At 44.4% G+C, this 23467-nt stretch overlaps 1 protein-coding gene across 1 annotated transcript in view; it reads right to left on the bottom strand.

Annotated features, from left to right (window-relative positions):
• Positions 1-23467, bottom strand: part of LOC149371685 (cell adhesion molecule Dscam1-like) — a 93703-nt gene that overhangs the window by 32389 nt on the left and 37847 nt on the right. The window contains exons 8-14 of the mRNA XM_089580974.1: positions 19418-19822; positions 8165-8326; positions 6750-7037; positions 5548-5667; positions 2401-2574; positions 1357-1495; positions 253-404 (exon numbers count right to left, since the gene is read on the bottom strand). Coding sequence (XP_089437100.1) covers positions 253-404; positions 1357-1495; positions 2401-2574; positions 5548-5667; positions 6750-7037; positions 8165-8326; positions 19418-19822 — 1440 coding nt within the window. The remainder of the gene's footprint in view (positions 1-252; positions 405-1356; positions 1496-2400; positions 2575-5547; positions 5668-6749; positions 7038-8164; positions 8327-19417; positions 19823-23467) is intronic.

Genomic DNA, 23467 nt, shown 5'->3' with positions numbered 1-23467 from the left:
TCAGTTTCGCCATATTCACTATTAAGCTTGAGCGTGTGCGCATCTTGTACGCTGCCTTGATTATGAGAGAATTTTAAAAAGCAATCATATTTTTCTTAGGTAGCCTTATCATATGTACTTGTACAGGCTAATCTCATACAATCTTGATTTACCACAGTCATATAGACTACTTTCGTGCGACTCCACCAGTGTCCACTTTAGAGGAACCACTATGGCACAGATCGCGGCATTTAGTTTGGTGGTCTCACTGACCTTGGACGATCACTTGGAAGTGGGTTGTGTCCTCGCCGTAAATATTCCTGGCCTTGCAAGTATACACTCCCGAATCTTCGCGCGTTGCTTGAGGAATCGTGAGCTCGGAGTGGAATTCCTGCTCGGATTTTTCTTCCTCCTTCGTTTGATATCTGGAACGGCAAGGACAGTTGACAGCTTGAGAGACGAAAGCATCTGCAAGTGACATTCAACAAGCCAAGCACTGCTATAATTAAAATAAAGATAGCAAAGAACCCGCATTAAAGCGGTCATGAGTAGGGAAAAAATATTTTGCTAATGCAACTTCATTACGCTTGAAATATTTTGCGAACATTGATGGCATAGAAGCTTATACAGTTTCACTACAGTTCAATATCCCCAGAACGGGAGAATATTAAAAGAGCAAAATATTATCCCCAGGAACTTATCGTTGTTAATGTTTACGGCTCTTTAATACGTATACGACAATATGCGGCCATTCATACAGCCAAGTGCAAAAGAATATTCAGTTTTCATCTCGATAGTAACCTTCTGTGCAGCAAGCAGCAGTAAAAAAAAATAAAGTTTTACTCTTGAATATATAAAAACACCCCGATATTCTAGCGAAATTACCTTGCTACGCTTATAGACCAACTTATCGTCTTAGGCCCATCTCACTGCCTCTGTCAGTTAGCACACACGTTGTACAGTATGTTGATATCACTGCTGTTCCAAAACCGAATTACTTTTTGAGGTAAGCTAAAAAACGTTTTTCGCAATGAAGCTACATCTGAAGGCATGAATTTCCGAGGTGCACTGATATCAAGCGGCTATCATTTACGGAAACCAAAGGGCCTCATAAGTACTTTCCTCCCACAGGTTAGCTCATATAGACTGCCACCGCGCCGGGGAAAACTAGTAAGGGGAAGTTAGGTTTATTGCAGTAACCTTAACAAGCGTTATTACGGTCTCTTATTTTCGCAGGGATACCTTTAAGAATGAGCTACACAAGGAAGAATGGAATTCACTTCAGCCTAGAAGAGTTTTTTTTTACACAGTTCAACAATGAGAGAAACTGCTTTCAGAAAAAAAACAAATACTATTACAAAATAAATGATCAGTTACCTTTCAGAGTCGAGCGTCTTCTGGTTTTTCTCCCATGAGTAAAATGTCGGTGGATCGCCGACAGCGAGGCACTGAGCTCGATAGTCTTCACCCTTCTTGAGCAGGAAGCTCCGGTGCTTGACTTCGAACCGCGGTGGAACTGCGCATAATGTAGATGAAATATAAAGTCTTCTGCCTTTAAGGGTTAATTCAACTTTATCCTCAAGCACACGCTCAAAACTGTGGGATAAAAGTAACAAAAGCCTAACAGCTCAATTAATGTGTCTTTTCGTAAAAAACATTACTTTGCTTCCGTATACTAATACAGTAAAAAGCCACCGACCCTGCTTACGTCATAATCATCTACTGAAAAAAACCCCATTTCGTGATTACGCATTACGCCTGGTCATTAAGCACGTGATCTACTGACCATTATCACTTGAAAGGAAAGTATATCTCAAACCTGACCTTGTTATTTTCTCTCTCTCGCTCTTATATTAGTGCGAGCATTTAAACTGGTTATAACTGGCGGCCTACCATGTTTTTTTTTCCGTTATACTCGTCAGCGTCTGTGTCTGGGAAACAAAGCAACGTCCGGAATCGTGTCGTGTGTCGCGTTCTTACCACTAAAAAGAAACCTGCACTACTGAGCATAGTTTCGCGTCATGACGTGAACAACAAGGTTTCTTGAAATTGAAAGCTGTGTCCTTAGGCACCCGATCAGTAACAGCCCTTTTCCCTACTCACTAAGCATGCCGTACATTGGCCATTGTAAATATAAAGGAGTAGCAGAGCAGTAACCACCGTTGTGTAGTTCGAAGAAAAAACCCAGGAACACTGCTCACAAACATGAAAGTTAACACATCGTTACAAGATGTTTATTTCCGCGGGTACAAAAAGAATTGAAAAAAGGACTCGTCTGGTAAGTTTTATTTCAGGAAAATAAAGGAGAAGCGGCACCGCGAAAGGCGAAGCGTGACAAAGGACACACACGCGAAGCAACGATATCAAAGCCAGGAGCTTCAATCGTCAGCGGCGGGAACCGAAGACTGCGGAAATATTTACCCTGCACTTTGAGAAAGACCAGTTTGCTGATACCCGGTCCAATGCCGTTGTGTGCCTCGCACAAATAGAAGCCCCGGTCGGATTCTTCCACTTCGCGAATAAGCAGGCTGCCATTGATGAAATGATGGTTACGGAAGTTGTAGTGGATGTAGGAGAAGTTCCGGGGCTGGCTTCCTAGTAAACAACGAACAGAAAAAGGCACAGAAGCACTCATGACCTATATGATTAATTTGTGGTAAGCAGAAACATTAATACTAATGTAAGCTCGAGTGAATGAGAATGAGAAAGGAGCAGAGGAAATAAGTATGAAATGAAATGGTTTTAGGTGCTCCAAAATGTTAAGCAAAGAAAAAAAGTTTTTAAATAGTGAGAAAATAGACGCATGAATCTAGTAGTTCAGACGCACACACATACATAAACACACACACATAAGTCTTGATGGTTTAGAACGAAACCGCCTTTTCTGGCGCCATCAATGTTTACTCAGGCATAAATACTCAGTACCCGCAGAATAAAAAATTAACAGACTGAACAGGAACCGCAATTGGAAAAGAATGACTCAAGAGGAAGTCTTAACAGCTCGTGAAAAGAGCCTGGTCTAACATAAAATTCTTTACGGGAGCTCGTAAAACCATGAATGCGTCGAAAACAAGAAAGCTTTTTCTTCATGCACGCTTTCGTTAGTTTATGCTTAGAAGTTGCCCGAGAAAGTAAACTCGCGCAAACATCGCGCACTTTTCCTTGGCTGAACATCTTCAATGTGCAGCTCTAGTGCGAATTCACGGCAAATAAATGATAAAAGTTTTGCCTTTTTTTAGGATTAGTTCTATAGCACAGCATTATATAGCATAGCAGTATGGGTCTATTTTGAAGTTTGATTGCGTGCTTGATGTTCCTCTGCCATGCCGATCTTTCGTAACTTCACCTGCTTGGACGAAAATTCAAACTAGTTTTCTTAACGCGCTAGTAAGGTAATGAGCCCCCGGAGTATACGTCTCACCAGATAGTTTACGATGGTTATAATATAGTCCAGTTGCAGGTTGCCCAAAATTCTGCTCCACCGACTTGCAGTGTTAGCTTAGATTCGTCACGCATCATGAAAAGAAATTTTAATTCCATTTCCAATGAGAACCTCCACACAAGGTTGCGAACTGTGTCTTATATAAAACATATGCTTACAATGACGTATAACATATGCAATGTGCTGTGCTCTTACGTTAGTTGGTCATCAGAATTATTTATAACAAAGATTGTCCCAGTTCCAGCAATAAAAAAACTACCTAATTTCACTTATAAGATTGCTTCAACTTTGTCTCAGTGTTTGGCGAAAAATAAAAGGGGCAAAACTTAGAGCGATTTAGCTGAGAGTTTGAAGCGGGTGGTTTTCGCTGAGGCCAACATTTAGCTACAATGTGGATAAAAAAAACAAAAGCACTGAATAAAGTTTGATATATTACTTTCTCCTTCAACGAGCGGATCAAAAAATTCGTCTTGCGAACTGACACGGCGACTAATTGGATGCTTTGGGACCGCTGTATCCTGACACTTCTAAAAGTGGCTCTGGTGGGATAAACTTGCCTCCATGCTTATCAATTATACTGATCTCCTCGAAATTTTTATTCACATAGCAGGCAACAGGAATAAAAGAAAGATAAGGTGGAACGTTTTTATAAATAAAAAAACAACACAACAGTCCAAATTAATGCCAACGCGTGAACACAAAACAACTAGCAGAAGCTCACTTCCTCTCTCAGGCTCACGCGGGTGGAATCCAGTTCGTGCTTCAATGGGAGCTCTGGAGCAAAGCGAAACACACTCTGTGCTCCAACAAAATCTGCGCTTTAAATGACCTCGTTTTGAGAGCGCAGTCGTAGAGTGCACAGGAGGGAAAGGGTGCAGAGAGCAGGGAGAGGAACATAGAAATAGTAGAAAGAAAGAGGGTGGAGTGAAAGAGGGAATGAGCGCAGCTCTCTGAAGAGCACGGCTACTTAAGTCGAGACTGGCAGAGAAGTGCGACCCACAAGCGCCCCTGAGGCGCCGCTGAACACCCGACGACGTCTCATTTCTTTGCCGCCTCGACAAATGGACCCATGGCGCATCCTTCAGGGACCTTCCGTGCCGCCTTGAAGGCGTGCCGCGAATGTAGGCACCGCCAACAACTGCTTTCTAGAGCTCCGAAACTGTGCTCGAAAAAGCTTTGCAGAGGAGGCGGAAAGAGAATTGTCCAGTGATGTGAGCTCGTTCGGGAGTTACTGGCATCTGCACTTTTTGTCTATGGATGTCTTTCAATGTTGCGATGCTTGGAGAGGAACGAAGTGCTTGGCAGCGGGAGCGACCAAGAACGTGGAGGCGAGAGTTTATGGAGCGTTCAAAATTTTTAATCCCTGCAGCTCTTAATGTGGACGGGGAAAGTTTTCGGAACCCCGCTGGCGCTTCTTGCGACGAGGAGTCAGAGTTGGAGAAAGCGTCGTAAACGCTGTCCTTATTCTAATCCTCGGCGCCTTTTTGGGACCCTTGACGACTTTTAGTACGTCGTGAACTTTAGGATCACGGATGCCCTCTACGGATGATGGAGTATTTCTGCATGACTCTTTCGGAGAAAGAGGTCATTAATAACTCGAAAGTTGCGCTATTGAACTCTTCTGTTTTGACGTTTTTTTAGAAAACGATAAAATTCCCACCCTCACACACGCACACGAACACTCGCAGATATTATGGGAAGTAATGAACGAAACAGAAACTGTTTCTATGAAACGCGTTCTTCGGCCGCCTAATTTGAAAAATCTTTGCAAAAAGTAAACATGACAAGTCTACAAAGAATGCATTGCGCAGGTTGATTTGCAGAAAAAATTTAACATTGCCGGTTAGTCCATATAGGAAGAAGTAAGTTCATGACTTTATTTAACCCGCGTCAATGCATCTATTTTTGGAATGTTTGGGAGGTCAAGCAAAGATGGGGGGAAAAAAGCAACACGCAATGCTCAAATTTATATGCTCACCCTGGGACCCTTAAGGAGGCAGTTTTAGTTCGAACTTTAAGCTGGGCCTTCATCCCTTTTTTGAGAGCTTTCACTCACACACGACATAATGGAGCAATTTACAAAACAAGAACTGAGATGCAGGGTGAGGCTAGATACAAGAACTCACTCTGCCCTTTCTTCCATGTTACCGCAGGTGTTGGGTAACCGTTCGATGAACAGTGCAAGAAGACTGACGCACCTAAAACGACGGATGCGTTTTGGGGCTCTGTCTTCCAGCGGGGACTCACTGTGAAAAAAAAGCAGGGAGACAGCACACCACATTATGACTTTAAAAAGAGAGAAACTATGCGTAAAATGCGAAAACGAATGAAAAATTAAGAGATGAACTTAAGCTAGTAACACAGCAGCTTTGAAAGCAAACTACTTTCTGGGTCCTCCTGTTCGCCACCAAAGGAAAACACATAGGTGCGATGACAATAACCATTTCGCAACCGCATCGCGCAGATCGGGGCTGCAACTTTATATAAACCTGACGAGAAATTTTGTCGAATAATTGATGAGACGGCTTCCTATTGCGTACTTTAGCCTTCACGGCTCTATTGAATAACCTTTGTATTCCGCACGCTCTCCTGCATTAATAGATTAATAATGTACATCAGAAGCATGCTGAAGCGCGTGTGGCTACTCATAGAAGCCCATTATAAGCCTAACGCTACCCTCTCTTCAACATTCTATTAAGCTCTGCTTAATCGACACTATCCATGACCCCACGGGTCGCAGCGACTGTGGACGCCATGTCCTAATGGCCACACGCTACTACCCTATCGCGAGAGAAAAACTTTGCCGTTGCGCGGACTTAAACCTATGGTTGTTGCAAGCCTGAAGGAGTCAAGAAAATTACCTTAATGAGATCATAAAGTCACAGTGAGACCATTTAAACATCAAAATTATATCCCTTGCATGTGTTGCTGAAGATTTTTTTTTCATGAGGTATCTGCAAAGTTCTGCGGGTGATGGATGCATTTGGCATCAACGCATAGAGGAAAGACCCTAAAACGATGAGCCGGTACACTCAAAGCAAGGTTCTAGAGAATTAGTTCCACATGCGTGAACTTTAACAGCAAGCAGGAGCAGTTTTGACGCAAATATTTGTATGCCTAGCATTTGGAAAGCGCTGACGCCAGAAAGCTCGTGTTAGCGCGTAGCACGGACCAAAAGCAATTCAGGCTTGTTTCTCTGAAATTCATAAACCAGTTAACGTAATGCGTCGCTACTATGCGCCCGCAAAGCTTAAAATCTGATACTAATGTGGAGAATTCCTTCTCTGTGAATAATCATTTAAGCAAGTGCGTCGTAGGGCTTCCTCACCATTGACGACAAGCTCGACGGTGCGGTTGACGGAGGCGGCGTCGTTGGAGACGAAGCACACGTAGCGCCCTCTGTCAACAAAGCGCACGCGACCGAACTTGATAATGGACGAGTCGTCGGTGGTCTCAATGATGCGTTCACCGTGAGACCCGATGCTGAGGCCGTTCTTCAGCCAGCGGAAACGCAGCGGGGGATCGCCCTTGGATACGGAGCACATGAGCCGCGACCGGGTGCCTTCTTCAACCTTAATGACATCCGGGAAGAAGTGTTCGTCGATGACCGGTGCCACTATGGAAAGGATTAGAATAGGACTATAATATTGTAAAGCGACCTGGATAAAACGTGCTAGTCTTTGATTATCAAGAGCAAAACGGGGTGTGGCAGAAGTCCTTATACCTAACTGATTAAACATATATGTTGGGGAGCTTATACGAAAAAAAAGGGCAGAGAAGATGGTGGGATGAAAATTTTTTTCTGCTGATATCATATTATAAAACTGATAGTGCACCATTTTTATCATAACCATCCAGAAATAAGGTTGTGAATACCCCATCAGTAAGCAGGAATGCAAGTATGTTTTTTTTTTATTCTGGAATCAAATATCGAACTGTTGTAGGTTTACATGCGGGCTGTCAAATAACTATATATTTCAATGTCCGAAATAACTAGAAAGGCTCTTTATCGGTTCAACCCGTAGTTAAGTTATAGCAGAAAGCAGGTATTTTCAGTCTAGGTCGAAACTGTTTAAGAAGTAAATTGTTTTGATTTAGGTTTTGTCTGACATATCAAGTCGCATGAAACGACCCATTTGCAGGCCGCCCCTACGCACATTCTTGGTGCTGACATAGCAACTTCAGCGGCACGATAGCGCATTGACGACAACCTTTAGATTGCCTGTCAACATAAACGACATACTGAAAAGGAACCCCCGGATGCATATCCGAGTGTAAACAGCTCGATGCTCGATTTCGAATATGTTGTATTGTGTGTCCTCATAAGGTGTTTTCTTTACGCAGGAGTTTCTGCAATGTCTGATAAATCGTGAAATGCTAATTACATTGTTCAAATATAATGATTATTACTTTGTATGAGCGCTGTCAACAGGTACGAACGTTATGATGAATCGGTTTTAGACGCAGCCGTCGTGTGCGGGAAAACGCCGTGCAGCAATTTGCTTTCGGTTGTCTGCACGATACCTAGAACCGGTCATTTAAAAAAAAAAACGTAAGTTTAAATTAGTGCACCCTCACGAACTACATATTTACACAGCCCATATAATAGATCCTATTATGTAGAGTGCATTGACTTTGGCGTTCTCTTACTGTCTCCTCACTTTAAGCCTCCTCCTCTTTTCCAGTTTTTTTTTAAACGATCACGATAACCGTGTGGTTCGGAAGCCCCTTTGCGATACTTACCAACAACGGAGACGTACGTGGACCCGCTGGCGACAAGGCCTGTGGGTCCAGTGACTGCGCACGTGTACTCTCCTTCATCGGCGGACTTCTGGGCCTGCTGAACGAGGAGGCGACCTCTGGTGTCCACCGACTGGCGGTAGTTGACAGGAAGCACCATACCAGCTGCGGATATGACAGTTCAACAATAAGCTTTTTACATCTGTTAAGAAAGCTGAAGGCGTTTCCAAATATCTCGCGAATTTCTGGGGCTAGTTAGCTTTACTATAAATGCTCGCACGAAGAATGCGCGAGTGTGAACAATGGTATATATTAATTTTCATAGGCCTCTTTGACACTATGGCAGGGCGTGTCCTATTCAAGGATGCTGAGCAGTCGTAGGAATCACGCTGCAGAAATACATTTGGTTATCCTGTGCACCAGCGGAGTGTTGCATTTGTCATGAAGTTGCTTCTACTGCTTCAGCTTCTTATAGACATACAAAATAAAGGAAATGAAGTTTTTTTTTTTGCTTTTTAGAAATATAATCCTCTTATCTGAGTATTTCAGGTACTACAGCGCCTCCTCCCGTCGCAGCCCCTTCAAAGCCTTTGTTCATTACACACCCCCCGGATATAAGTTTTTCCACTATTGCAGCTTAACGAATCAAGGTTCACCTCCCTCCCCTTCCTGACACGCATCCCCTCTCACACCACTTTCCTTCCCCACCCCCGGGGCCTTCCTCCTCGGAGCGAAGGCCCTATTTAATCCCTGCCAATGATGAACGCTTTGCCCAGACGAAGACAAGTCCCCTTGTCGAAACGTTGGCTCAAGCAACCTGAGGTTTTCCCCTCCCTTGTTCATTTTTGTGATCGCAAAGGACCATCAACCACACCCTCTCTCTACCATGGACTCCTTATAATAAGGGAGTGGGAGAAGCCCTTTAATGAAAAAGCAGAATTTAGCAGGCGTTTAAATATCGCTGCATTCTACTCTGCGTGGGGAAAGGAATTTGGGAGACAAAGGCGGAAGGAGAGCGGTGAAAAAACGGTAGAATAAAACAAAAAGGTGAGAAGATCAAATGCGTGCATTAAATGCCTACTAAGGTGCACCTGCGAGTAATGATCTTACATATGAATTAATGAAATGCGGTTTATGGTGGTTAGATGTAGTGTTAGATGGGAAATAAATTTTGAAACTTCGAAACTTTGAAACTTTAAAGTCGCAAAGTGGCTTAGGCTATGAGGGACGTCGTAGTGAAGGGCGCCGGAAATTTCGACTAACTGGGGTTCTTTAACGTGCACTGACATCGTCTGACATATGAGCCAACAAAGTTCACTGCGTGGAGAATGGTTGAGGATAACATGCAAGGTGAAATAGAGCATGTGAAGATGTCCAATGCCCTCTATTTATGCAAAGAAAAAGTACAATGCATGGCTTTGTTGCCAAGGGCAGGCTAAGGAACCTAAAGCATTGTTCATTGTCAGAGGCACTGTGGAGAGCTCCTCCATGCAATATTCATAGTACGCACGCTCGTCAGCATATGCCGGGCACTCAATCAGGATATGTTCCATGGTTTTAATCGAGCCGCAGTTGTCACAAAGTGGACAGTTCATTTGGCCAAAACGGTATCGCAAGCCGTTTGTAAATGCAGCGTTCAGGCGAAGTCGATGACAAAGTGTTTCCAGATGGCGAGGAATTATTTATACTAAGCTTTGATACACGCCAAAGCATCGTGTGCATTTTTAACCACGTGCTCGCTCCTCAAGTTGAGATAATAATTTCACCAGCACATATGCTCTCCAGGCAAGCTAAAAACCGCTGAGCGGAGATGCACGCCACTGGAGATCCTTATATCTCTATGTGGATTCTCCTTAGCAATAGAGAGGCAGTTAAGCGTTCTTCAAGTTTTCAGGCCACACTACTCGACCAAATCAACTACGAAACTTGCAGTGCCGCTCAGGAGAGAAACGAGGCCTTTGCCGCAGCGTGTCGGCTCCTTTCATCGCTATTTCGAGCGCTGGTGCTTCCCTTTACGGTGCGGCTGTTTTCTTCCGACTTGTGTGGCAGTTTGTTTACGCGGGGGGCTCTCGAGCGGCCGGAAATAAAGTGCTGGCTGGGTGTGCGCAGGTTAACACCGAAGTGGAAAAACAAGAGAACGAACGGAAGCGACTGCGGAAGTAAACCACCCAGTGAACAAATAAACGAGGCAGTAACGAAGACGCCAGTGGCACATTCTGCAAGCAGAAACGGCGGCGGGAGCGGCGGCTTTCCGCAGCTCCCGTAAATCGCCTGCAGTGTGCCGGAAATTTATGCTTCCGCTCGGTAGCCGTCTTTTGGCGGGCAATATCAACTAGCGCCCTGCCTTCTGAACGTGAATTTGCAGAGTTGAGAAGTGTAGGCCGCGTCTAAGATCCGAATCAAAGGAGGAGAAGGGAAAGGAGAGAGGGACGTGAAGAAATCGCTTGCGAGGGCCCGATGAATCATGGTCTGCTTTGTTAAAAACATGCAGCGTGCACCTCCTTTGTTGCAAACATACCGCGTACCGCGCCAGCTATAAAGAAGGGTCAGGCGCTTGAGCCAGAAAAACGCGCCTTCTTGAAAGTACTGCACCTACTTTACGTGAAAGAAAAAAGTTAACGAGAACAAGACTGTCAACACTTTTTCATGCATACACGACTGAAGAGAACTTATGCCACCATCGAATTGTGGCTGTGGTGCAAAGGAGATGTGGAAGGCGCTTGCCACCTTGTGCAGAAATAAAAATAAAGAGTGCAAGAAACGGCGCGGATGAGAGGAGACGACTTGCTCAAACGAAAGAAGACGCGAGTATGCTACGAGAGTTACAAGGGATGTTTGTGTGCCTCGTCGCACACGTCAGAATGTGGAATGTTTTATTCGCAGAAGAATCAAACTTTTCTGATCTTCAATTGCGGGCTTGAAGGCGTTGAGTGCCGTTGCTGCTTCAGTGTTGACATGTAAAGAGAACTCTTTTTCAGCTGAACACGTAGCGATACTCTTAGGGCGCCGTATTATTTTTTGTGTCTGACTATTCATATCATTCGCACGGAAACTGCACCGGCAAGTGTTACATAAGGTGCCTGGTTAACGAATGTCATATAAAAACACGCATTTCAAGACGCTTCAACGTTGAACATGACTCAAGACTTTCTATGTTCCCGCTAATCGATGTTGCAGCCGTCAATGTTACAGAAAAAATGGGGCCATTGAAAAGTATTTTCTAGACACTAGGAACTCAGGAAGTGCTTTCAGGCTTCTCAGCGGAAAGCTTCAAGTACACACTCAGGGTCGAAAAGACTGAAGGTGCGTATATATTGTAACATGCGTGATTGAGTTTCTTTGTGAATTTTGTTTCTGTAGGAGGAGTGACTGCATTTGCAGCTGCTGTGACGCAGAGGTGATGCTCTCTTTGTAGAGATTAAACTCTGATGTAGGTTGATGATTATGAATAAATGAATGAATGCTCATCTGTTCGTAGGCTGGCTACGCAACAGGAAAAAAACGCACGGAAAATGAATCTCAGTTGTCCCTTTGTATTCACTTTGCATTGAACGCAGACTTTGAGCCTGCAGGAATCAGAATATGATAGAACAAAATATAATAGTACCTAAACACACCTGGTCTATCAGAGAAGCCCCCACTAATTTTTAACAATAGGGTTTTTGAGGTAAAAAGAAGCTATTTGCGGCACAGTTTAGGTTTTAGGTTTATGGGGGTTTAACGTCCCTAAGCGACTGAGGCTATGAGGGACACCGTAGTTGAAGACTCCGGATAATTTTGACCAGCTGATGTTTTCTAACCTGCACTGACATCGCACAGCTCACGGTTCTCCTGCATTTGGACTCCATCGAAGTACGACCGCCGTGACCGAGGTCGAACCCGCGTCTTTCGGGTCAGCAGCCGAGCGCCATAACCGCAGAGCCAACGAGGCGGCTTTTGCAGCATAGTATTACCAGTGTTGGCGGACTTCAGGAAGCATGAGAATAAGATGGAATAAATACTCTTATTTAATAGTTGCCCATTCGCGATATGCGCCTAATTCCAGTTGAGATTTGTAGCCGGCCATTGGCACTAGCCATATCACTATTTTTAAATTTTGAAAACGCTGTTAGCAATTGCCGCTATGACTGAACTAGTTTGGGCTGATATGCCGGCTTTCAGACGTCCCCCATTGCTGGCATTACTGAGCCGTAAAAAGGTTCTCTTTATCAGAAAAAACTTCATCTTAAAAATTAGTTGAGGACTTTCCTAAACACCTGGTATATAAGCATGATGAAAGAATCGACTGCAATCGCTTTAAAAGTCACAGAGCATTGAGCATACATTATATTTTCCAGCGCTTGGCAATAATCCTAGCAAACTGTGCGGGATAATGGAATAATTTCGCTACTCGAATACAGGAGATACCTCTGGCCAGTGTCAAGTAATAAGAAGCAACCTCGCTCCAAACATGCATAAAAAATAGCTATGCCATTACTATGGGTTTTTTAAATAGAAATTTTTGGCTCAATGCATCTCGGGCTTCAGCCTGAAAGAGCACCCACAAAAAAAATTACAATATTTTATTGGTTTTAATCTCTAAGTTCCCATCATCTACAAGAAAAACTCTATTCTAAAAAAAGGCATTCGATCTGCTTCTCCGTCTTTCAAACACACCACTACTCCACAGCGACATCGATTATTTCTTTACCATTGGTGCTATGCGGGCACCTAAGACCGCGAGGCAACCGCAAACGAACACAGTAGACGCTAATAGTGCATTAAAAATCGCCAATAGGATAAGAATGCAGGCTGATAAAATGACGCTGAAATCATTTTAGGAATTTTTGATATATAAATAGAGATGCAGCATCACCTGCTGCTGATGGTGAGATGGACTTGATGCGTTTCGTGTGGGCCACGCAAGCTGAATCCCCTTCATTTTTCTCCTACATAAATATAACACTAAGGTAAAATGTGGGTCAGCATTTATCCTCCTCATCTAAATAGGCCTAGTAGAGGAATCTCATCGCATAAATAACTGAGCCGAATCCTTGATGTCTTGATTCACAAGGAACATTAAGCAACGAATTTCTGGCTGCCCTACGTGCTCGTCGGATAGAGATACTTTTAGAATGTCGCATCAGCAAGAAATTTCCTCACATTGCCGCTTAAGGCGGTCTTGTTAAAAAAAAGAGAGAAAACAGAAAACAAAGGAAATGCGCAAAGGTGCTTTTTTTTGTCCGCAACTCAGGATAGGTTAAAAAAATGGAACACTAAGAACACAGTGCGCTACGCGTTCCATCGATTGCTTTTCATTTTCTTTTTGAGACGAGACAGGAGCGCATTAGGCCCCTGAGTCTTTAGATTACTTGAATTCCGGTCGCCCTTCGGCATAAGCGATTCTCCCTTTTCATATTTCCGTTTGTCTTCTTTTCGGGCGCCTCCTTCACCAGTTATGCTAAACGAACCAAGAATATACCTGTGTCCATGCAGGCTTTCAAATGTTCAAACTTGCTTTCTTTCTCCTTTGCGAGCGCCTTGCTTTTTTTATAGTACATTTTCTCCGTTTCCCATCTTTTCTTCCTACTTCTGCAAGTTCTCAAAGAGCAATCAGATCTCTCTCTCAGTTGAACGAAAACCACAGACAGGTTTTCCATCTTCACCTAATAGCCTAGTTTGCCCGTGGGCTGGCCTCGCTTGGTTTGCGTATCTGTATTTGGTACATTTCAAGGCTTGTTATCTTTCGACTAGAGCGATTCCTTCGCTCTGGGTTTAAGCGAAACGCGTCCGACAATTTCGTACACTGCTTGTAAACGCTCCGTCGACCCGAGCCTTCTGCGTTCCCACTTGAATCGTCTCCCTCGGCCTCTCAGCAAACTGCATCGTGAAGCTCGGTTACCAGGACCGCTCAGGCAAACCAGGAAGGAAGAGGAAGGGGAGGGGGGGGGGGGGAGGGGAGGGAAATGACGATACGATGGTTACGCTAACATAGAGAGGAGCCAGAGGTTTGCGTTGCCATTCCGATTTTATCTCTTTTGCCGTGGCGAAGAGCATGGAAGCAAAACCTAGACACAGCTGCGGGGGAAGGAAAGACGAGCGAGGAAACTTACTTTGGATCCCCCGTCGAATACTCAGACATTTAAAGTAGCCCTGTTTTTTAGTTTTACTAAGAACGGGTCATGCGCGTTGAGGTGAAAAATGAACCAATAGGAATACGAAGAAAAAGGCTGGCTTATGAACAGTAAAATAAAATTTGCATTGAAAAAAAAAAACAACAGGAAGAAGAATAAAAAGTATTTCCTCTTTCCTATGAGAAAACGGAAACCAGCTGGCGATCGCCCCACGCGCCTCGTTCGTTCCCGTTTCGAGCTTGCGGTGGTGTACTTCACATTGCTTGAGTTATGATTTAAATTCGCAGTAACGGTGGGAAATAACGACCCGTAACAAAGAAAACAGCAAGACGACTAGCCCTGAGCGGTTCACGGAATGTGCCGTTCGGCAAGGCTAGGAGAATTCTCGTCATTTTTTTCTGTTATTTGGTTCTTTGGAGTTGTTATTTTAGGTGCAAATCATCCATTCATTTATGTAACCATGCTGCTCTTTGCATTAACATTTGTAAAGAAGCATAGAGCAGAAGCAGCAGTAAAGAAACAAATTACAAACAGCAGTTCCACGGCAAACGCGAACCTGCTGGAATGAGGAATAATCACACACAGACGGCAGGAGGAAGCATGGCCGTCTTGGAGACATCTGAACGGCGGCACCCAAAAGACGGCGGACCGAACAGCAGATGCCGGCCACAGTGCAAGTGCGAGGAGTGGGGGACGTGGCCACTTAACCATGCGTACGTGCAGAGGGGGGAGAAAGGGCGTGTTGTGAACTTTGTGGCCGAAAAGGCGGGTGGACGAGAGCAGTGTGCGAAAAGAGGAGTCGTCGGAAGAAGACGTATGTAACCTTTCCAGAATACAACCAATGTTTTTGTTATCGTTATTCCGTTTTTGTCCCCGTGTGATTTATCCGCTATTATTCGAACCCTAAAGTTTAAACTTCAAAGTTGTAGTATTATCTTTAAATTCAGAAGCTACTACAGCATTTTCAAAAGCGACCCCAATGAAACATCAAAAAATCTAAAGTTAGCGTTGCTACAAGCTTCCGAAAGGATAAGTTGTCTCTATCTTTCTCATTTTCCGCAGCAAAAGAAAAAAATGGCTGAAGTTTTCTTTTATGCAAAGCATACTACTTTAGCTACCACTTCAGCCCTTCACCGTGGTTATGCGCCTCCAAATCACGTGATACATGACGTCACACCACGTGACACGATGACGTCACGACAGTGGAGAAACGGGGGCCCACCTCGCGCCGTCGCTGTGGTTGTGCGCCTCCAAATCACGTGATACATGACGTCACACCACGTGACACGATGACGTCACGACAGTGGAGAAACGGGGCTCCAACTTGTGCCGTCGCTGCGGTTGCACGCCGTGTGAATCACGTGGTATGGTGACGTCACACTCCCGCGCATTTCGAACGCGCGTTCACACTCGGTGTAGGTGAAACGCTCGCTCCACCGGGCAGGCGGACGCGGCTTCCGTGGCAATCCAGGCGCTCACCCAACGCGCGTCTCGGGGTTAGTCGGCGTTCCGCTGTAGCCATGTCATTGTCTTCCCCCACGACGAAGGCTTCTAGTGGTTGTATTAAAATGACCAAGTATTCAACCAAGGAAAGCCATGTATTACCAAGCCTGGCCATCAATATGCTTCTCATCTGACCAGGGTTAACCAAGTTAAGCCTCAGCCATTTTTTTTTTACTGACTTTTAACGCACTTTTACCTTCCTTTGGTATCCTTCAAAGTTTCACTATGGACATCGACACCGTGCGCAAAGTATGGAGCTCCCACGGGACATGTGTGCCCAAATACAGTAGTAAAATCAACAAAATCAAGTGACCAGTGTTCTGTCTCAAATGGAATAAAAAAAAGCACAGAATGTAACAAAAACGACTTCGGAGACGCACGCTTGTAGTATTGCGCTACTTATAGCTGGACAGATAAGTTTACATTATTAAAAATGCACTGGCGACCATATTACGACATATGAGATAAATCCTCATTATCGGTATTTTTATTTTCAAGCTGTTCTTTTTTTGAGCCGTTATCTGTCTAACTACTTTTTACTACTTACTCTAATTATTGTTGTGAAATGGGGTTGGTGGCATGAGAATGAAGGAGCACTTGCTTTATTGATATGCACATATTTAATTTGGAATTGTATGCCGCCATGAGCCACAATAATAATATCTATTTCAACAGTAATATTATTATCTGGTCGAGACATCATATTTGTTCTAAAAAAGCCTACTGTTCATTTCATCATCTTCTTAGCATCATTCCTGTAATAGTTTTGAATTCACATAGATGCCTACTAATCCGGGACATCGTCCGGTCGTGCCAATTGGCTTCAGTTAGCAGCGCTATCTTCAGGCAGGCGATTATCGCCAGTTATTATCGCCAGTTTTGTATTAGTGAGCAGGAGCTAGATTGAAATTGCGAGAAAAATTGTGAAAAAGTCGTTTTTTAGAAAAAAATATTATTCTTTACTGAAAGTACATCAAACTGTATACCCTTAAAATATGCACACTCAAAAGGATCCTTAATAAAGTGTATTTTCAAAATCGCGCGCCTGAAAAACAAAGGACGAGCGTAGAAAGGATTTTCCACGTGATGGATATTCAGAAACTGCGCGTCAACAGTGGTCATTTTGCTTTCGTTTGAAAGACCGTTTCACGCTCTTTGCTTTTGACACATTTTGAGATGGCATCAGAGCACCGCAACAAACGCTCAAAATGTTTCGCTCGACTCAGTAAGTGCACATACGCGTTGTCTCTATTTCTGTTCGTGATGTTAGAAGTACACTTTCCGCTTTACGTGGTATTTCTCTCGTTTGTTTGGAGGAACTGATATGAGCTTGGTATCAGTATATTCAGAAGGAGTAGAACTGTGCCGTATTGCTATCTTTACTGGATTTTACATTGTGCCTAAAAAATTGTGCTTTCGTAAACGACCAGTCAACTCATTTTGCACTTCTCTTCACGCACGAGATGCACTCGCAAACAAGCCTACGCATCCGCCCACGCACGCAAGCACACTGGCCCCTACACGCACGCACACTCAAAAGCATCCGACGACAGGCACGTGGGAATGCCCATACTCTTATGCTCACACACGCAAGGGCACTAACACGTACACATCTAACATGTGTGCACATTTGTGCACATGCGCGCAGCACACGCACGCGCACATACGATCGCACACACACAGAGGGACACTGTTTTCTAAACCGCAGCGCAAGGTTTCTAAGTACGAGGGGGTACCCAAAAGAAACCGGACTAAATTTTTTGCTCGGCAAAGCTTCTGTGGTACCGCGTTTTGCCACTAGGAGCGCATAGAACAAACATTCCAGAGTCAGTAAGCCGAGTGCCGTCGTTGAAGGAGGTCAGACTAGTTTAGGCAGAGTTTTAGAGTGACGACTGTTTTGTGTGAACGTCGTTTTTGCAATGGCTGATTTTCGTGAACAGCGTGCGCCGGTGAAATTACGATTTTTGCTCGGAAAAAGTTGAATGGAAACTCCTGAAATATTAAGAAAGACGTACAAGGACGATGCTATGGGGACAACTCAAGTGTTCCTGAATCGAATCCTGAATCAAAGCAACAATCATTGCAATGGAAAACTTCAAATTCACCTCGCCTCAAGAAAGCTCGTCAGGTTAAACCAAACCTCAAAACAATGCTGATTTGTTTTTTCGACGTGAGAGGAGTCGTCCATTGATAATTTGTTCCGCAGGGTCAGACAGTTAGCCAGGCTTTCTACTTGGATGTTTTGAAAAGATTGGGCAACGGGTGTGCGGTGGAAGCGGCCAGATTTGTGGCGGTCGGGTGACTGGTTTTTCCATCATGGCAATGCCCCTGCTCACACCGCCCTGTCTCTACGACAATTTGGGACCAAAAATGGCATGACCCCTATTCCTCAACCCTCATACTCTCCCGACCTTGCCCCGTGCTACTTCCTTTGTTTCCTAGAATGAAAAAATAGGTGAATGGAAAGCGTTTCGCTGATGTTGCTGAGGTGAAGAAAAAAACGACGGAGGCACTGTGAAGCATCACAAAAAATGAATTTAAACAATGTTGTGAAAAATAGAATGAAAGATTCGACAAGCGTATCATTGCAAGTGGGGAATACTTTGAAGGAGATTGAAGGTCTGTGCTTAAAATGTGAAGAAATAAGTTCGAACAAAAATAAGTCCGGTTTCTTTTGGGTACCCCCTCGTAGTCGTGAATCAGCAAATGGCTCCGGTCAGTGCACCTGACATCAATTAAATTCGCAATAGTTTCTTGCTGCATGGCAGAATGTGACAATTTTATTTTTACGTCTGCAGAAATGCATTGTTTTTGCCATTATATGACAGCAGTAAACACGTTAAGTATGCTCACTGTGCGGTGTTAGGTGCTATCCTAAGGCAGCATAAAGACTCAAAGCGAAGCGCAGATCGCCAGGTAAACCACACATATTCGGTACGACCATTACTTTGGCAAAAAACAGCATTGTGAGTTTCTGCAAATTTCTTAAGCTCTTTCTTTAGGGAAGTCCGCAAACCAACAGAGCAAATGGCCGTGTATCGCCCTGAGGACTCCATTTAGGCAGCACGGTAACAGCTTAGCCTTGCGCCACGATTCACGACTAACCGCCGGCAACCAGCCGGTGTCGACATATTCAAGTGTAGGGGAAATATCCCGTTCCTATCATCGGGGAATGCCAGTGATAGGTTATAGCGACGAACTTGGAAAAAGCGCTGGCAATATTGATGGTGGAAAAAACAGCGCAAACTAAGACAGAAAACAGAGAACAAGAGGGGAGACACTACAAGCGCTGAAAGCGCTTGTAGTGTCTCCCCTCTTGTTCTGTGTTTTCTGTCAAAGTTTGCGCTGTTTTTTCCACTATGAATTTACACCAACTAGCCCAAATGTCTGCTTTGCTGGCAATATTGGCAGTGGCGAAGGGTGGTGGAAGCTCTGCGCAAGTGGTCTAACACAGCCTTCTCAATTCGCTTTCTAGCTCAGTCGGATCTCCTCCGCTTGTAAAGTTTGTGAGATTGCAAGCACATCCAATGAAATTATTTGTTTCTTTGCCTTCAACACCCCTTCCCACGTCGCCGTAGCTGCCACGCCACTACTCTCTACGGCCAAGCAACCTGGGTTGCGAAAAGATACTTCCGCTTACCTTTTTGCCAAGCCAGGGAATCGATAGGATGGCCGCCATAGGGGCACCGTAGCGTGAGTTGTGTGCCTGACACCACGGTGATGTTGCGCATGGGTCTGACGAAAGGCGGTCCCTGCACATTCAGCCTCGCCGAGTGCGATTCGGTCGCGATGTCGTTCCGAGCCACACAACTGTACTCGCCGCTGTCTTCGACGCGTGCCTCAGAGATGTTGAGCAGGGACTCCACTTCAGAGGCGCCTCGGTCGGCGCTGATCTTGAGCCGATGCGAAGGGTAGAGGAAGTCGCCGTCGATAGCCCAGCTGATCTCGGGCGCTGGGCTGCCACGCGCTCGACACAGTAGCGATACTGGGTCTCCCCTCTTCACCATCAGCGGCTGGAAGGTTTCCACTAGTTTCGGAGATATGTCTGCGTAAAGAATGAAAGAAAAACGTTAGGACGAAGAAGTAGATCTTAGTGGTACTAAGTGAACGGAATTCGTTCTTAATACGGATATTGGGTGCCCTTCACTGATGCCCAATTAAATAATTAAATGACACCCAATTAAATAATTAAATGACACTGTAAATCCTTGGCCCCTTAGATTATAATGCGAAGAGAGCAACACTACAGAAGAGAGGAGCAGTGACGTGAATATAGGGTAGCCATTTCAGACAGCACGTTGATAAAAATAATTTCTTCCTTTCCCAGCACTTTCTAGGCACCGATTTGATGGCGCTTCACTAATTGCATGTAAAGAAATCAGAAATTTCATTGAGGAAGCTTATGAATGATGGAATGTAGTTGACCACATAAAAAGAACACGTGTTTTCTTTATGACATACAGATTGCGCCAAAAGCAAATCTCGCGTAAATTTTTTTTTGATTTGTTTGTTCATAGAAGGTTGCGGCCAAGTATTACAGCAGGGTGGCCAAATCCTGTTCTGGCGAGGGAGTGCGTTGTCGGTTCTGGTCGCAGAGATCTTGCCGCACCCACGCCTGGTTATGCAATTCCATCGACACGCGAAGTTTTTTTATTTTTTTAACCCGGTAGAGAATTGTTGAACATAAAATTGTTAGCTAGAATTCAGGACATGCTTCGGGATAAAAGTTTGATATTCCTCCAGAGCAGCCCGCAGGGTAACTTCTTTCAAGCTGCAAGAACAGTAAGTAACCATGCAACGCGGCTGCTTCACTCCTGCGGACAAAAAATGGTCCCCAAAGGTGAGGACAAAGGTTCTGCTTACCGTACGCATATTCAGAGCTTAAGGGCTATCATAAGTGCCTTTTATATGGCTCAGAAGCAAAATACGTTAAGTCGGTTACTTTAGGAAAAGAAGATTCCTTCCCTTGGAAGTCGAAACTCCGTTCCGCAGTGCATCTTGTCTATGTTCTAAAAATGTAGACAAGCATTACTTTACCAAGCAGTCGCCTTAAAAACTGTAACTTCGATCGGAACAGCAAACATCGCTTGAAATGAAGGCTGCTGAAACTAAGGAAAAATTTACATATTGTTTCGTTACAGCTAGAAAGAAGCGGCGACAATGCCACAAGCAGAAGGAGGTAACAAAAACTCTGAAAAGAAAGAAACTTGCAGCTTTTATGTGAACGTATTCGTTCCTGAGAGTAATAAGGACCTAAACTGCATAGGTCCACGAACTTACGTTTATTGATTTGCGCCCTGCGATTTAAAACCGAGCACGCAGATGCTCTTCTATGTCTACTTGTTCTTCTCTTCTATGTTCTTCTATGTCTGTGTTTTATGCGCTGGTCTTTTAATTAATGATCACACACAAACTAGCCCTGCTTTCCGCCTTGAATGCAGATGAGGAAGCATTCGGGTGTCTCCCCTCCTAATGCGCGTTGCAGTTTCAGTTGTTCCTTTATGGAGAAGTACACTCGAAAGGTATGTCAACTAAAATGTCCATTCTTTATTCACCTTTGTCAGCTTTTGTTCTCGCGTGAACTGCGTCTCAGCGGCTCAATGGGCGGGAGGCATTCTATACGTTTGGCACAATATGGCCTTAGATGCTTATGGGCCTTATAACACAACACAACAACAAAACGCTTGTTACGCTGTGAATGTCCGGTAAACTTGTTTCGGACATATACGGCGGGATAGCCTTTCGAAGCGACTATGTCGCCTTAATATGGAGAGAAAAATGAAACACACCGGTAAACTTCCTTAGGGAGCACAGTAAGCACGCGACATGTGTCACCAGTTCGAGCACGCATGTTCTGAAGAAGCTTCGTGCGAAAGTAACGAAAAATAGAGCATGTAATGATCGCGAAGAAAAAGAAAAACGAAATGAGGAAAAACTAAGAAAGATGACGGCAACTCGCAAAGCAAAAACAAAACGAGAAAACTCGGAGAAAAAAATCCCCTCGCTTGGCAGCTGGGCTCATCCATGGCATATCGATTACTGCTCGTCGTCATCGTAAGCTGCGGAAGAGAGGACAAAGCTTCGTTTCTCTTCCGGCCGCCGGAGTCAGTGGTGCTTTTTTTTTTTTTACCGTTCTTGAGACAGGGGATACCTCAGTGTCGTCCTCGTTCCTAAGTCCGTGGGTTAATGGTGACGTCCGTGGAAACGCAACCGACCATGCTGCCCTCCAACGTCCGTCAAAGAGAGCGCGCTCTTTCCGCGTACATAGAGAGACGGGAGCTCCTTGCTGTGCAGGGTATACATGCTTTTGTCCGGACTTTTTCTCCATTTGGTCTCAGCCTTCCGCGCAAGTAGTCCCGCTTGGTTCACCCGACCGAGGCAGGCTTATTAGGTTACAAGAAAGAAAAGCAGGCTCACATCGTTTTCCAGATGCGATCCTTATCCTGGAATAACGGTCTCTGAGCCTTGCAGCCAGCGTCGCTTATTTTAGGATGGGGTTTACAAAAAGTAACTGCGTGCGCTTTTGTTCTGTCTTTTCGAACTGCGTGAAGCAGTGAGAAAATTCGTGTGGTTTCCAAAAAAAATAAAACAACTACATAACGAAAATAGTCTCCTGATGTACAGTCAGGCCGGAATTAAACGCGAACAGAGCATGTCAAGAAAACAAATATTTTACCTGCCTACTTTCAGCTGAAGTGTACAACTAGCCTGATTCATATGTCTGGGCAAAGGGCCTACTCAATTGCATAATCGAAAATAGGTTGTAAAGAAATATCTCGCTGCAAAGCAGAAATGTATGACATATGCGTGTTCGCGTTTCATTCCGGCCTGAGTGTACGTAACCGCATTTTATGGTAGCTACGACTAGTGCGAGCTTACAGAAATATGTTTTCAAAGGTCAAGTCACAAAAAAGCTCCTGATAGTCCAGTAGTGAAATACGGTGCAAGAAGAACATATACGTTACAAAACATAACCCTCTTCTCCTCTGGGAACAAAGAAGGGGAGTAAAGATTACCGGTCATAAAGAACCAAATCCTGTTTGCAGCTTAAATGTCTCGTTTTGTATGAATGAACCATGAGGTGTCTTGTTTTGTTGCGCATTTGTTTTTCGGTAAGCACTCAGTTCAGTACTGAGCGTTAACCAGGTGAATCCTATTGTCGGGCTTTTACTTGGTAATAAAAGGAAAAGCGTCAACCGACCCACTTAGCAGTCCTCAGCAGTCCCGTAATGCCCCCGTTGTCCTGGGCTCTAACAACAAGCAATAGGCCCAGACGACTGCGGTCTGTTCGAGCTGCAAACACAAACTGGTGAAAGGCTGCCCTGCTGAAGTCAACAACAACTAGCTTTAGCCCTCTTCGCCAAAATTCAGATTTAATGATTGTTCTCAAAATTTGTACCCTGCGCAATGCAGGTTGAAGATATTAATGGAAAATGGGATGTCTGAAGCTATCTTATTCTAAAGGTGGACGCCAGGTTTTAACACCTTCATGATGAAATAGAGTAAGAAATGAGTTCTGAAAAAATTCATGAGATGGCAGGTGTCTCGGCCATCATCTTTGCAGGAGGATGGACGTGATATTAATAACGCAGCAGCTCACATCGAATCCCTCGAGAAAAGCCATCTCGAGGCTAGCGTCTGGTTTTTGAGGTTCTGCTAAGCTTACTTTTTTTTCCTTCTCATAAATGTA

This window comes from Amblyomma mixtum, chromosome 1 (genome assembly GCF_055824585.1).
Source record: "Amblyomma mixtum isolate Tamu chromosome 1, ASM5582458v1, whole genome shotgun sequence".
NCBI classification, from domain to species: domain Eukaryota; kingdom Metazoa; phylum Arthropoda; class Arachnida; order Ixodida; family Ixodidae; genus Amblyomma; species Amblyomma mixtum.
Note: the sequence above shows the minus strand (reverse complement) of the source record. Positions and strands in the feature narration are given on the sequence as shown.